The sequence below is a fragment of the Benincasa hispida genome, chromosome 2, assembly GCF_027475165.1.
Source record: "Benincasa hispida cultivar pf3 chromosome 2, pf3_genome.v1.1, whole genome shotgun sequence".
Lineage (NCBI taxonomy): Eukaryota > Viridiplantae > Streptophyta > Magnoliopsida > Cucurbitales > Cucurbitaceae > Benincasa > Benincasa hispida.
The window spans coordinates 9867914-9886133 of record NC_143479.1 but is presented as its reverse complement, the minus strand read 5'-3'; the positions used below and the strand labels follow the sequence as shown (position 1 = coordinate 9886133).

Below are 18220 nucleotides of genomic sequence, written 5' to 3'. Positions count from 1 at the left end.
CCTAGAGTGTCTCCTCTTTCTCCCTTCTTTGGAAGCTTAAAGATCCTTGAAAAGGTAAAACTTTTTTCATGGTAGGTTCTTTGTGGGATCTTTTTGCACCCTGGTGGTTCTCCAGGATAAAGGAAAAGTCCTTTGACAGCCTTGTATCCTCCAAGGGAGGATAAAGGTAAAGTAAGGCAAGCTTGTATTTTTGCAGTTAATTGGGGGTATGGCTGGAGAAAAATAGTCGGTTTTTTAGGCATGTGGAGAAGTTTTCAAATGAGGTATGAGATATTCTCTGATTTAACACCAAGTGGGCCGGTAGGCGTTGATCTCTCCACTTTTTGGTAACTATTGGATAAGACTCTCTTTGGATTGGATTCCATTTCTTAGTTAATTTTAAGACTTCGGGACTTTTTTTTGTATATCCGTTTATATACTTTCATTTTCTCAATGAAAGCTTAGTTAAGTGTTAGTTTGATCACCAAAAGTGATTGTACGCATACATTTTAACGCTATTCTATATTGATGTTCACTGTATTTGAGAATGAATGCAGGCGGAATCTGCTCTGTTGCTTCTTGGAAAAATAATTGAACGAGTGAGTTCCAGAAGAATTTACTTTCTTGTTTTCTCTTTTGATTAGTTAGGTTGAGTCTTTCCACTGTATTGTAAAGTATTGTTTACATCCTAGAACATTCTAGTTGTCTCAGAGTCCCTCATATAGCAGCTTCTTTGTTCAGGATTTAATGAAGACGTGTGTGATTCCTCAAGATGTTTGGGAACATTTATTTTTCAAACAAATGCCGTCAATGTGAGTTGTTCTCATTTTTTTTACCCTTTTTAGTCCTATTGGAGATCTTTTGAATCCTCTAGTATTTTGACCCTTTTTCAAATGAACATATTTTTTAAAATTATAATTATGACTATTATTAAGAAAACTGTGTTTCTTATTAAAAAAAAAACTAACAACATAAAGATTTCAAAAGATCTGTCCCTATATTACTATGAAGCGAGCTGCATTGTTCTGTTGTGAGTGTGGGGGAGGATCGGTGGCATCTACCTTTTTGATCTTTGGGATGAATCCAAACTTTCTTTTTTTGCATCATTGACCACATGGTTCCATGATATCATCTAGTAAAATATCTGTAATGAAATAATTTAGTTTCAAAGTTCAAATATTCATTTTTTTTGAGGCTCCCACGTTAGAAAAATCAATGAACCTCACAATGTTTTTAAGATAGTTGAGCTACTCCTCTTATTGCTAATTAGTTTTGAGATGGAACCTCATGTTATCTAAAATGGTATTAGAGTCTATGAAGTCCAAAAGGGCTTTCAGTCCAAGAATGGTGAATCCAAAGAGGCAGCATCTTGAGGAGACATGTTGAGGATCCCACATTTGGAAAATCAATGGACCTCATAATGTTTATCAGATAGATAGATTGCTCCTTTCATTGTCAATGGGTTTTGTGATGGAATCCATGTTATTTAGTAATTTCCATGGAAAGTTGATCAAAGATGTGCAATACACATTTGATCCAAATGAGGCTACAAAATCTGGTGGCTCAGAGATGGGTTTTCATAATTCCTTTTCAATCAAACTTTGCATGTTCGTAATGTTATTCTAACTATATGGTCATGAATTATGATGCCATCTAGAGGAGTCTAGACTTCAGACTCTGTGCTAGTCATATTTCACAGGATTTTGGGTAGAGTGCGATCTAATTATGTGATTATGGTTGTCTTGCAGATCTGCTTTGTACTTAATATCTTGTTACTTCTCGAGAAAAGGGTCTCAAGTAAGTTGTCTTGCTGGAATTTTAGCCTCTGCAGTCTGCATATGCCACTTGATCACTATTTACTTTTCAATGTTCAGACTGTAATTCTCCATTTGTCCAGTAGCTGTAATTGCTCTATCTTTGGGTTTTCACTGTATTTCGGTTTCTTAAGAAAATGGTCTTAAACAAGTTGCTTTAGCTGGAATTTCTGTCTCTGCATATGTCATCTTGATCACCATTTACTTTGTAATGCTCAGATTGTCAATTTGTCATTTGTCTAGTAACTGTAATTGCTCTATCTTTTAGTTTGCAATATATTTCGGTTTCTTAAGGGGGAATATATTGAAAAAGTTTGGTGTAACTACCAAGTGAACAAATAAGTTATTACTTTTGTGTCAGAATGAAAATTCGATTATTTGGGGTTAGTTTGTTATGGCTTTTTGTTTGGAAAGTAATGAAAACAACAGAGTGTTCATACTTTATATGGATTTGAAAATTCATAGATGGTCAAACAAGTGAAAATCAATATCAATGGGAAGAAATGAGCTCAAATAGAAGAACTTATACTTTGATACCATGTTAATTCACTATTGAACCTAAAAACTTAAGTTGATGGGTTACGCTAAATTTAGTTATATCACTACTTCAACTAATAAGACCTTTTTTTTGTTTTGTTGTAATCAATGAACTGGTTCTGTTTTTGTGAAAAAAACAATCTTGTTAACAATTTATCATAATTAAGAATTCAATCAAAATCACAGGTGATCTCATAGCACAATATTCTTAGACATAGCCTTCCCATCTTCTTAGATATAACCTTCCTATGGGAGAAAAATAGGAAGAAAAATCCTAAGCAAGTACTTAAGCCAACACTTCCACAAAGTTTAGTCAAAGTAAAAAGGGTGTTTTTCCGTTCTGCATTGATTAGGCAAGATATGTAGAGCGAACAGACATACTTTAAGCTTCACAATGGGTGGATGCATTTACCGTTTGAGTAGTATAGATTTTCCTTTGCTTGAAATTCTTTTATTTCCATTTTCTCTTAATATTGAGTTAGCCGTTTGAAGATGTGCCATGTTGTTCTGGTGGTTGTTTGATATATGAGATTCAATTGAGGAATGAACTCCCGACTCATGTATTTTATTATTATTATTGTTATTATTATTTTATTCGATGTATTATTGTCATCCAGGGTGACCTTCGGGACATTTTCCATCTTAGGAAAAACCTTTTGAGAGCAGTTCTAGGTCTTCTTAACTTGAAGGTTTATTCCTCTTACTTACTGATTTCTGAGTTTTGAATTTTGAATTTTTCAATATTTTTATAATGGCTGAGTCTTAAATATGTAGCAGCCAAACAGCTAATAGGTCAATCATTAAACTTATTGATTGATTGGTAGCATTTTTGTTAGCTGGACCCCCATTCTATAGAGGGGTCTCTCTTTCTTTTTGGGCTTTATTTGCTTGTATACCTTAATATTTTTCATGTTTTCTCAATGAAAGTTGTTGCCTTTATCAAAAATCCTAATCAATTGAAGATTTGACTAAGATACGCCAATTCACCCTAACCATATTACATCAAATACTCGATTATATTCTAGATTCGAGAGATTTAATTATTTTTTTTGTTTCATTGGAGTGCATTTATTTTCCTTGATTAGTACTCTGTTTCTTGTTTTCAGATGGCCCTATGTTTGTACTCTTTAATTCTATACCCTCTTTTTGTTTGAAGTAAGTTGAGCATTAGACTCTTTTCATTATATCAATTTTTTTTTTTGTTTCCTTTAAAAAAAAAAAAAAAGACTTAGAGTCATATATGTAGGTATGCTCGAGTATACTAGAGGACCCTAAACTAAAGGAATGCACAATTATAATAAGTTACATTTTGATCCGTGGGAGTACTTGCATGCTATGACCTTTATGATGCTTAAAATAGGGAAATAATGATGGTAAAACTTAATCATGCAGATTTTTTTTTTACCTCTCCAAGGGCACAAGTATATACCTCTTAGAGAGCAAGTAATACTGGGTGAGTAAAACTGAGATTGGACACAGGGACTGAATGTTGTACAACTGTAAGATAGCCAAGCGAACTCGATGTAGTGCAGGACAAAAACTCAACAAATACTTCAATAAAAACTGACTCAATACAATAGTTTCCGGTTCGTAAAATTTGAAACACACCGTGGATGAAGAGAAATTGAATTAAAAAGGCTGGCTATGGTCTCCCACCATTCTCCCTTTCACTTGTTTGCTTGGGCATGGACATTACTGAAGTAAACACAGGATCCTACTTATCCTACCTCTTTCAAGGAGAATGTTAAGCACAACAGATGTCATGTCTGTGATTGATTTGATGGAATATAATCCGTCCTTCTTTGCTTATGAGTCATTACACTATGTCTAGTGTAATTTGGTAAACAACTCTTCACTCTTATTCATCATCCTTTCCTCCACTCTTGGTTTTCATTTCTTCAGTTAAAGTTTTTTATCAGAAACTTATGATTTTGGTGCATCTTTTAGTTTTTAAAGCTTCCATTTTTCTTCCCCTTTCAAAAAAAAAAAAAAAAAAAAAAAAAGAAAAAAAAAAGAAAAAAAAAAGAGAACTCCACTGTTAATCTACTAGTCATCCACATAGCCCCAACCTTCTCAGGCTTGGACCCCGGTTGGTTGACAAAACGGATGGAGGTTTATATTGATTGATCTCTCACTAGAAAAAGCCCAGATGTCCATGACGTGACCTTACTTACAAGCTACCTGGTAAGTGGTGTTCTGCCTGAGCCTCCCAAATAATCTAGCCACTCATAACTTGCTTAACATAATTAAGATGAAGACATAATAACCATTAAACTTTTTAAATGAAATAAGATTTCAAATCAACAATAATTTGAAAACAACATGAATATGTAAATATCAATACAATCTAGTAAGAAACTAGAGTTCTGTTTCGAAGCTCTTCACTTTCTGCTCGGAGATAGGTTGCTGTCCAAGAGAATCATTGGCTCAACAGGTTTTGTCTCTCCAGAAATGTGGGTGAAATTTTTGCTCCAACCTCTCTATGTCTATCTTTTCCTTGCAAACTTCATTCCTCAAATACCAATCTTCCTTTAAATTACCGGGCTGAGGAGTTTTGATCAATTGCAGTTATAGATTACCTTGCAAATTTTTGTTTTGGAAGATTTCTTTGAACCTTTCAAGATTAGTCTCTGCCTTGGTTGATTAGTTGTGAGATTGCTTAGAGTTTCGTCCCCTCTTGTTTTCTTTGGATTGTTTAGTTCTTTGGATAGATCTTATGCTTTGTTGTGGAAGGGTTTGCCGTCTTATTTTTATATACTTGTATCTTGAGCATTAGTCTCCTTTCATCATTTCAATGAAAAGTTAGGGTTCCTTTAGAAAAAAAAAAACACTAGTTGTCATGTGGGGTTTCTGCACCAATATCCTATTGTGGCAGATTACTTTTATGCGTTGAAGTAGAACTTTGTTGGTGGTCTCTAGCTCAAGGGAAATGTCCTCTATACGTACAAATTGAAGGCTCTTAGTGGATGCATCATCAACATAATGAGGCTTTTTCTTTCCCTTATTTTTGCAGCGCAAACTAACTGCTAGGTGTCATGGTCATTCTTGTCTATGGCGTGTTGCCCGTGGTCGCATGCCCATGTTTAACTCCTTTTATCATACTTTCATGTTGTGTATTTTATTATGCAAGTTAGTTTACTTTTTATGTACTTTTGTTAGTGAGCGACTCCTCACCATTTTCATATGCAAGGGTGACATTCACATAAAAACTTATGATATACTATATGGGGGTAAGAGTAGTTGTCAAACATTCATATCTGAAGTTGTATGCTATCTAAGCTGTTGTTGTCCCTTATTGCTTATTGGCTTAGAACAATCATTTTCTCAAACATGCTTTCAAACATTTGCGAAAACCTTTTTCTCTAACCTCATTTTATACGTTTTGTCCAAAAACGGGAGGAGGTTACGAAATACGCCCGTTATGCCATTGGCTATATGAGTTTGAATTGGCTGACTTGTTTGAGGGCGAGAACAAGTGCCATGCAATTGCGATGCAAGTCTTAAGAAAGTGCGATTCTGGCACTAATGCTCCTTTGATTCCATTTCAGTGCAGTAATCTCATCATTTTTTCAGCATAAAAGACTGCAAGTGACTCAAAATTATCATGCTTAAAGCCTCACGTGTGACTGAAAACGTAACAAACTAATGAAAATTCCTTCCATTAAGATGCATAAACCTCATTAGAGGGCATGATTATTCCAAATTTAGGTTATAATAACTTGTTTTTTCTTTAATAGGAAGAAAAATTTCATTGAATGTGATGCAAAACTTCTCAAATTGGCCAAAAGATTAGTTAAACTATAGTTTCAAAAAGAGGAGATCAATTTACACCAAGTCACCAACTAAGAGAAGAGAAGGTAATAGAAGTGAGAGATGCATTGTAGTCTTGTAACTTGTTCCATATCGGTGAAAACACGAGAGTTGTGCTCAAGCCTTGTAGACAATAGGAATATTCATCAAGAGCACCTTCTCCATTTTGAAAGGATGTCCAAAGGGTGCTGTTGGAGGGCCATATGGCACTCAAATTCTTTATGGACGAAATCCCAGAATAATTTGGCATATTGTAGTGAAAGAACAAGCGGACATGAAATTTCGGCTATAATAACTTGTACTTCAACAAGTTATCAGTTGCCATAGCCATTGCCACTTCTTTTTTGTTTTTTGTTTTTTGTTTTCCTTCCAAATTAGAAATGGGAAGTGAGAAAGGAGGAAGGGGAAAGAAAAGAAGAGGAAAGAAGAGGAAAGAAAAAAATAAGAAAAGAAAGGGGAAAAAAGAGGTAGTAGACGATGGCAGTGACACCGGTGGCAACTATTGATGGAAAGGAAGGAAAAAAAGGCATAAAGAGGAGAGAAAAAAAAGAATGTTAACTTTTTTATTCTTTATTTTAATAATTTTTTTAATAAAAATTGTGTGCCATGTGAGCTTTTTGTTAGTAATCAATAGAATTTGACGACATGGACCAAAATGGTACTAAAATCAGACTTTCAGGGTTAAAATATCGAGTTAAAAAACTTAGGGACCAAAATGCTACTAAACTCAAATCTCAGAGATCTAAAGTGTAATTTTTCTTAGAAGAATTATGCATGGGTTTCATAGTTTAAAATTTAGGTCGAAATCGAGATTTCGATAAGCTTGAAATTTCGCTATGGGGGAATTTTGGTTTCTCCCCAATTTCTCGAAATGTTGAAATTCCTGTCGATATTTTGATATTTCTATTGAAATTTTGAGGGTTTTTTTTCCTTTTGATTTTTTTTGTAACAATTAGCTATGCTAGCTCAGTGGAAGTTTTTCCTCTTTTACCATAAAAAAATTTTATCTTCAAGAAACCACATATTTTTATTCAAATCTTTTCTATTGAATTTTCACATTATTTCACCTCAAATTTGTGAGTTCTTTATTGTTCCTCTTATTTTCTCTCAAGCTCTATCTACTTCTAGAGTTTTCTTTTTCTTCTTTCTTTTCCATTATATTGTGTTATATTTAACGTTATGCTTTTTACCTTCCTCTTATGTTTAATGTTATGATTTTTCAAACCTTACTATGTAATGTTATGTTAGTTTAATGCTATGATTTTTCATTTTTGTATCCATTTCACTCTATAATAAACATTTCACAATTATTTTGTATGCAAATATTTCATGTTCTTTAATTTTGTAATTAATTTTCAATATTTGATATTATTTTGTAATTATTTTTCCATTTCTTTTTTAAAATTATGCTCTCGCATCAATATTTACATAAATATTTTATAATATACACTTAAATGTTGTCTTACTTTATAGAAATGATGATTAGAAATGGTCAAGAAACGTAGAGACCAAAGAAATGGTTACTCAACGGCTCTCTCCTCCCTCCTCCCTCCTCAAGCCCTCAGGTGATCACCCTCCCTTCCCGACTACCCCTTCCTAATCCCAGTCCCCTCCCCTCCGGCCGGTACCTCCTCCTTTCTTCCCCTTCTCTTCCCTTGTATCCCCTCCTTTGCCTCTAGAACCCTTCACCTCCGTTTTAGCTAAACCCCTCCTCTGCATTTGAGCCAATCACCTCTGTTTTCGCAACACCATGGTACTAAAAAGCTGTCATATTTCAGATCATTATTTTTGTATGTGGAAGGAAAAGAATGGTTTCTGGCTGGAAGACTTGAAGAGTGGTAAAAAATCCTTCCTCTCTTCAGATGCTGCACGATGGTTGGATGTTAGCCTAGGAAGACTTTTGAATGGGCCAACCTTCGAATTTTTCCTCCTTAAGGAAAGAGTGGATCAGGGCTTCATCCGGTTAGCTATGTTTCATAGCAAGAATCAATGGTTCATTGAATGTGCAGTCTGGCCTTCTTCAGGAGGCAGAACAAATGTCCATATTCCTTACGGTGATGGTGTGACAGGGTGGCATGAGTTCAAGGAAATGGTGAGTCACTCTACTTCAGACCCTTCATCTTCTGGAATAATCTCTGATAACCTTCAAGCATCTTCAACAAAAAGTTTCTCAGATGTGGTGAAAGGTAAAAAGTCCTCCATCGATTCACTACCAGACCATTCTACTCAAACATCCCTCAGACCGCATCTCCAGCCCCCTGCCCCAAGCAAGTAAGAAACAGAGTAAGACCTACTTCTGGGTAAAAAAGGAATCTGATGTCCTCCAAGAAGACTTCCACAACCTATGGTTAGTATCAAGGCTTTTTGTACATAATGAATGGAAGGAAATAGCAAGTGTTTTGAGAGGCTCCTTCAACTCCAAAGTCACTCTAAATCCCCTGCACGCAGATATGGCTTTAATCAGAATTGAACAAGGAGACCTTGGTGAATTGATCGAGTCTATTGGAAAATGGCAACAATTTGGTCCTTTTCATCTTCGTTTTGAAAAATGGAATTCGAAAAAGCATGGAAGGCCAATAGCCATGAAAGGCTTTGGGGTCTAGTTGAGCATAAAAAATCTTCCCCTGGATTTTTGGTGCAGAAGTACTTTTGAAGCCATTGGTGCCTGGTCTGGAATGTATAGCTGTTGAGACCCTCAATCTCATTAATTGTCAAGAAGCCATAATTAGAGTTAAAAGAAATTTATGTGGTTACATCTCGACGACTATTGAAGTTAAACATGTAAGCCTTGGTAGTATTTTTTTGAATTTTGGGGATATACAGTGCTCGGAATCCCCTATTATTAATTCCGGTGAAATTTCTATTGAAGAGTTCTCAAATCCTTTAGATATATTACGTTTAAATCAAGTTTTGAAGGATGAAGGGGTCGATTCCCTGACCCTACATTCAGATTGGTCCTTTTTAGCTTCCTACCAGTCGGTTCCAAGCTACTTGAGGAACCCCAATACTCCAATGGAAAATATTCAACAGTCGATTGCCAATCCGAAGAGTCTTTTCCGGCCAAACAGAGTAGACGAAGGGGAAAGGTCGCCAGATGATAGTTGGAAAGGAAGAGGAAACGTCACAAATGAAAACGAAGAGTTGTCTTTAATGATGAAAGAGAAGATTCTAGCCGTTCAACTATTAAATAAAGTTGTCTCCAACAATTTATCTAATAAAGAGGAAGAAACTCTTTACCAGCCCTTCAGCCGATCCATCTTCCCCCCCAAAATGTTTTTTACACGTCAGAAATGCAACAGGAAGGTCAAGATTAAAATTTGAATGATTCAGTTTATTTATTCCCCAATAAATCAGGGGTATCTGAAAGGTCTAAAAAAGAAGGACAGGTCAGCAGTGTTTTTAATCTAGCCTCCAATATTATTGCCTACCACTCTGGAAATCCCCCAGGCTGCCATGCTCCAGTGCAAAACCAATCAAACACTTGGGCTCACTTCTCCAATGTCTTCACCTGGAGAAAAACCTCCTTAAAAAATAGATGGACAGGACTTCATGTCAGGCCCTTAACGACAACAAGTGTGGCTTCCGACCCTTCCATTTTAGTGCAGAGTGAAAGCAACCCAGACTTGTTAGAGGTAAGTTGCACCAAAATCCAACTCCCCTCTCCAACTTTAAATAAAGCCTTCCCCAGCCCTCAAACTCTGCATTTCAATCGCTCCAGTTTCAAAATTCCAGAGTCAAGCAACACCTTCATTAGGGGATTACATTGCTCCCCTCTAAAACCAAGAAGTTTAGAAATTCGGGAGTTTGACTCACCTTTTAGTGTAAGCAGTGCTGAATTGGATTTTTGCCCTGTTTCGAATCAAGATGAAAGGCTCCAAGACTCTGCCCTTGGAATAGACCTCCAGGCTTTATTCTCTATTGAAGAAAAGGATATCTCTTTGGAGCATTGCACCCTTTGCCCCACCTCAGTTCAGCCTCTAGAAATTCCAGAGCACCTATCCTTAATAGTTAAGGACTGCGGCTTCATATTGGCCTGAAAATCCCCTTCCCTGATAGCCTCCTCCCACTCTCCAGTTAATGAAGATCCTTTCATGGAATACAAGGGGTCCTAAAGACTTGAATAAGAGAATTGCACTTAGAAGGCTGCTCAAAAGCTTACATCCAGATGTAGTACTTATGCAGGAGTCAAAAAAGAGAGTTTCGATGCTGCCTTCATCAAATCTATTTGGAGTTCTAAAGAAATTGGTTGGGAATCAGTGGATTCTTTTGGAAAGTCTGGTGGTTTATTAACGATGTGGGATAACAGTAAAATTGAGGTTGTAGAATCCCTTAAAGGGGGATATTCTTTGACAATCAAATGTCGTACCTTATGCAAGAAAGTCTGCTGGGTTACCAATGTTTATGGGCCGGTAGATTATAAGGAGAGAAAATATGCATGGCCCGAGCTCTCAGCCAATGCAGGGTACTGCCCTGATGCTTGGTGCTTAGGAGGGGATTTTAACTTAACCCGTTGGAGTCATGAAAGATAACCAGCTGAAAGATATACCAAAGGCATGAAGCTTTTTAATGAATTCATCGATTCAGCCAATCTGTTAGAGATTCCTTTATCAAATGGGAAATTTACTTGGTCTAGGGGAGAAAATTCCAACTCTAAATCTCTACTGGACAGATTTTTTATTAACAAGGAATGGGACGAATTGTTTACTAATTCAAAGGTGAACCGCTAGGTACGACTTCTTTCTGATCATTTCCCTTTGCTCCTAAGTGCAGGAACTATTAATTGGGGCCCATCTCCATTCAGATTTTGTAACAGCTGGTTACTCAATAAAGAGAGTGTCTCTTCCATTGAGAAATCCTGGAAAAACAGCAACATAAAGGGATGGCCAGGCTATGTCATCAATGCAAACTTAAGGCTGGTCAAAGAAGCACTAAAAACCTGGTTAGCTGAATACCAAAAAGCACAAAACAGAGAGGAAATGGCCCTGTCAAAGGAAATAGCTGAAAAAAAAGTTTAGATTGACGCTTTGGGTTGGGATTCAGTGTTAGCAGCCAACATATCCAAACTAAAAACAGAATTGCTAAGAATCTATTTGCTGAAAGAAAGGGATCTAATACAGAAATGTAAGTTGAATTGGATGAAATTGGGAGATGAAAACTCTAGTTTCTTTCATCGGTTTTTGGCAGCAAGGAAAAGGAAGAATCAGATTATTGAGCTTCTTAACGACCTAGGGGTGCCTACAAACTCATCCAAGGAAGTTGAAGGAATTATCCTAAACTTTTATGATTTCCTCTACTCTAAATTCCCAGGTATTAGGTATTTACCAGCCCCTTTAGATTGGCCCCAAGTCTCACAAGTCCAGAATGCTATGCTCACTACAAGTTTCATGGAAGCAGAAATTGTTTTGGCCCTCAAATCTTTGGGAAAAAATAAAAACCTTGGTCCAGATGGCTTTACTTCAGAGTTTCTCTTAAGATTCTGGCCTTTAGTCAAGGATAATTTTACTAAGCTCTTTGAGGACATTCATTCTAGTGGCAAATTGAACACGTGTGTAAGAGAAAACTTCATTTGCCTTATCCAAAAAAAAAGAAGATGCAGTCTCCATCAAGGACTTCAGACCAATCAACCTTATTACCCTACCTTACAAAGTAGTGGCAAAGGTTCTCGCAGAAAGATTGAAAAAAGTAATGAATTCTATTACCGGCCCATCTCAGAATGCTTTCATTGAAGGAAGATAAATTCTTGATGCTGTCTTGATTGCTAATGAAGTGGTGGAAGATTACAGAGCAAAAAAGAAAAAGGGTTGGATACTAAAAGTCGATATGGAGAAGGCCTTCGATCGGGTGGATTGGTCTTTTCTAGAGAAGATTTTAATTGCAAAAAATTTCGACTCCTGGTGGAGTTCATGGATTTTGGGCTGCATTAAAGACCCTAAATACTCAATCATCATCAATGGTAGACCCCGAGGTCGTATTCTAGCTTCAAGAGGTATTAGACAAGGAGATCCCTTGTCACCTTTCCTCTTTATCTTATTAAGTGAAGTGCTCAACTCTATCATTGAAAAGCTGTACGTTAATGGAGTATATGAGGGCTTTGTGGTTGGAAAGGAGAGGATCCATGTTCCATGGCTCCAGTTTGCAGATGATACTCTCATTTTTTGCAAATATGAGAACGAAATGCTTCTAAAGCTAAAGGAAGCAATCGGTCTCTTTGAATGGTGTTCTGGTCAAAAGGTTAACTGGGAAAAGTCAGCCCTCAGTGGAGTTAACATAGCAGAAAGTGATCTATCAAATATGGCTGGTCTTCTTAATTGCAGGGTCGAAGCCCTCCCCATCTCTTATCTTGGTTTACCCCTTGGAGGCTATCCTAAGCAATGCTCCTTTTGGCAGCCTGTGATAGAAAAGGTACATCGGAAGCTAGATAAATGGAAACGATTTAATCTCTCAAGAGGTGGAAGAGCAACGCTTTGTTCTTCAGTTTTATCAAACCTCCCAATATACTATATGTCTATCTTTTCAATGCTGGACTCAGTGGTTTGCTCCCTAGAAAGATTAATCCGAAACTTCTTTTGGGAAGGCCATAAAGGAAGCAAAATCAGTCACCTGGCTAAATGGAGTTTAGTCTTTCAATCTACTTTAAATGGAGGTCTTGGTTTGGGAGGACTCAAAGCCAAGAACACGGCTTTGCTTGCCAAATGGGGCTGGCGGTACATGATGGAGGGGAATTCCTACTGGAGAAGGATCATTTCCAGCATCCACGGCAAAGGGCCTTTTGATTGGCACACATCCGGAAAGTATGGGAATAGTTTGAGAAGCCCATGGATAAACATTTCAAAAAGCTGGTCCAAGGTTGAAAATTTAGCTCCCTTTACTGTTGGAGAGGGGAATAGAGTTAGCTTTTGGTCAAATCCTTGGCTTTTCCCTTCTGCATTGTCTTCTCATTTTCCATCTCTGTTTAGGATCTCCTTATTACCAAGGGGTTCCATAGCTGAACATTGGGATCACTCTTTAAACTCTTGGTTCATCACCTTTCGAAGGCTGCTAAAGGATGAGGAGATTGCTCACTTTCAAGCACTGCTGCTTGCTTTATCAGAAAAGGCAGTATCTTCTAACCTGGATAGCCGTCATTGGTCCTTGGAAGCATCAGGTTTTTTGACATTCAAGTCCCTCTCAGCCCACCTCTGTTCCAAGCGACCTATGGAGTTCTACCTTTTCAAAGCTCTTTGGAAATCTAAAAGCCCAAGGAGAGTGAACATTTAGATATGGATTATGCTGTTTGGCCTATTGAATTGCTCTATGGTTCTGCAAAGAAAGCTTTATTCAGTCACTCTACTACCCTTTATTTGTCCTCCATGTAATTCGGCTAGTGAAGATTTACAACACCTTTTCTTTTCATGCACATTTGCAGAAAAGTGTTGGTGGTCTTTCTTTCAGATGTTTAATTTTGTAGGAGTTTTTGGTGATAGTCTCAGAGGCAATCTAAACTATCTTCTCTCGAGTCCCTCTCTACCAAAAAAGCCTCGGCTGCTGTAGATCAACATGGTCAAGGCTATACTTTCTGATATTTGGTTCGAAAGAAATCAGAGAATTTTCCATGATGCTGGAAAAAATTGGGAGTTTCGCTTTGATTCAGCTAAAAGGAATGCTTCGGCTTGGTGCTCTTTGAACAAAGAATTTGATGGCTTCTCAATCCAAGACATTTTTCTTAATTGGCAGGCTTTTATCTTCCCAGCATTTTAACTTTTTCCAGTTTCTATCTCGGGGATCTTTTCATTCTCTAAAGATGTATTCGTATTTCTTTTCTAGTAGGCTCGGGCTTTTACTTGTTTGCTCTTTATGCTCTTTGTATAAATCTCTTGTACTTTGGAGCATTAGTCTCTTCTTATATTGCAATAATAAAGAGACCCGTATCCTTTTCAAAAAAAGAAAAAAATGTCAATTATAGTTAACTAATTATTACAATTTCCTTCGGTTTCGATAAAGTTCTCCGAAATTTTCATCGATATCGATATTTCCATAGAATCGGGGCCTTGATATTTCCATTGATATCGATATTTCGAACCTCGATGGGTTTTACTCTAATGGATGAAGTTAATTCTGATTCTATAAGTTATACATTAAGTCTGTTTGTTGATATTTTTTTTTGGATACGATACTTGTTGAAGTCGTTTAGTTAAATATTTTCCATAAATAGCTCACTTATAAAGGCTCCTTTTCCATTTCTATAACTCTCTTTCTCTCTAGTATAATCTTGCCCGCACGTGGCACACACAAAAACTCATGTCTGATTCCTTGAAATTGTATTATTAGATATACGAGATTAAATACACTTGCTAATAACATTGTGAATGGTTTGCTGACAACTGCTTCTGCTTTATGTAGGAGGTTGCTAGTTTCAACGAGCAGTTGATAGTCTTGTTGCCTACAGCTGTTCATGCTCTTTGTGTGGGTTGTGCTCCTTCAAGAGATGTTACAGGGGTTTTAGATGAATGTTTGAAGAAAGATGTGGTTTGATAATAGTATCTTTCCCCTATAAATTAAAGATAAATTAGAGGATTTTCTTGGTGATAGAAAATTGATTATATTTGCAGAAAGAAACTTCTCAAGATTGGTCGCAAGAAATTTTCGAGTGTTCTGTGGAAATTGTGGCCAAAATACATCTTAGTTCTAGTGTTAAGGTGGGGTTTTATTGTTTGCCCTGCCTTTGAAATTATAGCTATGTAGTTTCTCACTTTGTCTATTACTGTTGATTCAGATATGCCCATCCCGAGGCCGTAAGGCTATTCATTTGCCTCGTCAGATCAGAGATCCATTGTTGGATGAAATGGAGACTTATGTTCTTGGAGCATTGATTGATATGGAGAGGGAAAAAGTTCTTCCTTCGAATATCTTCATTTTATGTGCTCTAATGGCAAACTTCATTGATGGTTCAACTTCGATAAGGTTTTCATCATCTTGTACATTCAATATCTTTCTCATCCACTCTTAAGTTTTCTCTGTTCTTTTTCTTTTTTTCTTTTTTGTTTTTTTGTTTGAAAAGAAAGCTGACAAAATTTCCATTAATACTTGAAAAATTAAATAAAGCACAAAAAAAAACAAGATTACGAATCGATCACATACATATCACATTTTCATGAAACTACCAAGATAAGTTATAAAAAAGACCTCCCAATTATGAAGTTTTGTTTCTTTGATATGAGATTACACATGCCAGTGCCAACTTACACACGAATCTAGCTAATATTTATGTTGAAATACGTTGAATTAGCCCTAAGGGAACTTTTGTAATTTATACTATATTTGCTAAATTAGGGTTTCACCTCATTCTATTTATATTTGAGGTTGGGTCTATTGTACGCATGACATTAAATAATAAGTTCTTTTCTACCGTGGTTTTTCTTCCCCGAATTAGGGTTTTCCACGTAAACTCCTTGTGTCATCTTCTTTTCTTTTATTTCAATATGGTATCAGAGCAAGGTAATGAAACCCTAGCCCCGATAGAAGAAACTCAGTCATCAAACTTGATAGGTGAAGGTACGCTGACTAATGAGGCTGTGATTCAAGCAGCAGTTGACCGCTATCTCCGAACCATTATCCCAGGTGGCTCAGCCGAACAGCAGGTGGTGGACTTGCTCCAGCCGGCGCGTCGATTAGCTTCCAGACTCAGCCGTTCCAGCTGAATACCATCGAGGAAGGTCTTTTCGCTTTGCACGCTCTTCAGCCGGCGCACGTGAGTGGTTCACAACTGTTCGGATCCTCGACTTCGCACGCGACCGTTTCAGCTTCGCATGTTCTCTAGCCAGCGCACGCGAACGATTTACAACCGATCGGTTCCTCGGTGTCGCACAGAACCGGATCTGCACCAGATGGTCGTGGGTTTACTCCAGCTGTTGGGTCGGGTCAGATCGGCGTGATTTCTTCAACCTCGTAGCCGATCGTCGAGCCTTCTATCCGTTACCCACCATCACAGCCGTCTGGGAGCAGCCAGTCATGGGTTGCCGAACTTTGCCGCCGGTGGACTTCCGGCAATATCTTCTTCACAGTACCATGGTAGACAGCTTCTTCCTCATGTGTATCCAGTTCAGCCTCGGTTTCGAATGGGTGATTCCGTTGAAGAAAATCCCATGGTTTTTGGACAGAAAAATTCCAGATCTGAATCTCATGGGGAACTCCAACAACAATTGGTTAGTCTCCAGCAACAGATGGCCGCCCTTGGAGCCAGATTGAATGGCCATGATTCTTCCCTGATGTATTCAGAAAATCCGGTATCAATATTCCCTACTCTTCCTACTACTAATTTTTTATCTGGAACTATTGGAAATTCTGCAGGAATGATCACGGGAGAGAAGTTGAATGGGCAAAATTACTTCTCTTGGTCCCAAACAATTAAAATGGTTCTTGAGGGACGCCATAAGTTTGGATATTTGACTGGAGAGATACCACGACCGAATCCTGGGGATCCTTAAGAGCGTGTCTGGAAGGCAGAGGATTCTTTGCTCCGCTCAATGTTGATCAGTAGCATGGAACCACAAATCGGGAAACCTTTACTCTATTCAGCCACTGCCCGAGATATTTGGGATGCAGTCCGACGGTTATATTCGAGGGGTCAGAACGCATCCCGCCTGTATACTCTACGTAAACAGGTTCACGAATGTAAACAAGGGAACATGGATGTAACGTCATACTTCAGCAAGATGTCGTCGTTATGGCAAGAAATGGATTTATGTCGGGAGATCATCTGGAACTGGCCACAAGATGGAATTCAATACTCCAAGATAGAAGAGGTTGAGCATGTGTATGTTTTTCTTGCCGGGCTACACCCTTGATAATTCCAGCGTCTCTCCCTTCGTACCTGTGGGGAGATACGGTTCTTACCGCAGCTCATTTAATTAATAGAATGCCTTCACGAGTTCTAAAGTTTCAAACCCCTCTTGAGTGCTTCAAAGAGTCCTATCAATCTACCCGTCTTATTCCTGAGGTTCCTCTTCGTGTGTTTGGGTGTACAGTCTTTATTCATACTCATGGTCCACACCGGACTAAGTTTGCTCCACGAGCTAAAAAATGTGTGTTTGTCGGGTATCCCCTTCATCAGCGAGGCTATAAATGCTTTCATCCATCTTCCAGAAAATATTTTTTCACTATGGATGTCACGTTCCTTGAAGATAAACCGTTCTTTCCCGTTAGTCATCTTCAGGGGAAGACCACGAATGAAGAGACTAATAGTTCCACGTACTCCGTACCCATTAGCCTCAATCTTGAGCCTAGTCCTAATATTCCTGAACCTGAGCCTAGCCCCAATGTTCCTGGACCTAGTTTATCTAGTCTTGAACCTAACTCTGCTCCTGTTGTTCCCGTGTCGGTTTTCTTCCTACTAGACAAGTGCCCTGGATAACATACTATAGGAAGAATCTCGGAAAGGAAATTCAGGAAACCTCTGGTGTTCCATCGGAAAGTGTCCAAGCGTCGGAACCAGCTCAGGTTCAAGATCCCGTTGTTTCAGAGGAGAGTCTTGAAGAGAAGTCTGGGAACATAGAAAATGATGAAATGAGCTCAGAGAAGGTTGAAACTTCAGGAGGTAATGAGGTGTTGAAAGATCCTCAAGAAGATGCAGAATTGTATCAAAAGTCTGATACTGAAGAGGGATAGACGAAAACTGACAACTATGATACCACTCTGGATATGCCAATTGCTCTGAGAAAGGGAACCAGGTCATGTACAAAATACCCTTTGCATAGTTTTATGACCTATAGTAACTTATCTCCTGGTTTTAAGGCTTTTACTACTCAGCTGGATGCTCTAGCAATACCTACCAGTGTACATGCAGCCATGGAAGTTCCCGAGTGGAAAGCAGCAGTAATGGAGGAAATGAGAGCTCTCGAGGCAAATAAGACTTGGGAGTTAGTAGCTCTCCCTAGAGGTCACAAAACAGTTGGTTGCAAGTGGGTGTTCACAGTGAAGTATAAGTCTGACGGAACACTTGAGAGGTATAAAGCCAGGTTAGTTGCTAAAGGGTTCACTCAGACGTATGGGATTGATTATTCAGAAACTTTTTCCCCAGTGGCTAAGTTAAACACGATTCGTGT

At 38.0% G+C, this 18220-nt stretch overlaps 1 protein-coding gene across 7 annotated transcripts in view; it reads left to right on the top strand.

The window, feature by feature from the left end:
- ATM (Serine/Threonine-kinase ATM-like protein) overlaps nucleotides 1-18220 on the top strand; it is a 150700-nt gene that overhangs the window by 23135 nt on the left and 109345 nt on the right. For 6 of the 7 annotated variants that reach the window (XR_005480102.2, XR_005480103.2, XM_039022968.2 and 3 more), the window contains exons 14-20: nucleotides 537-578; nucleotides 721-791; nucleotides 1728-1776; nucleotides 2948-3019; nucleotides 14520-14645; nucleotides 14729-14815; nucleotides 14893-15080. Coding sequence is in view for 5 of the 7 variants with exons in the window: in XM_039022968.2 (XP_038878896.1) it covers nucleotides 537-578; nucleotides 721-791; nucleotides 1728-1776; nucleotides 2948-3019; nucleotides 14520-14645; nucleotides 14729-14815; nucleotides 14893-15080 (635 nt within the window). In the remaining 2 variants the exon portion in view is untranslated. The remainder of the gene's footprint in view (nucleotides 1-536; nucleotides 579-720; nucleotides 792-1727; nucleotides 1777-2947; nucleotides 3020-14519; nucleotides 14646-14728; nucleotides 14816-14892; nucleotides 15081-18220) is intronic. The other variant, XM_090310607.1, reaches the window with a different exon arrangement.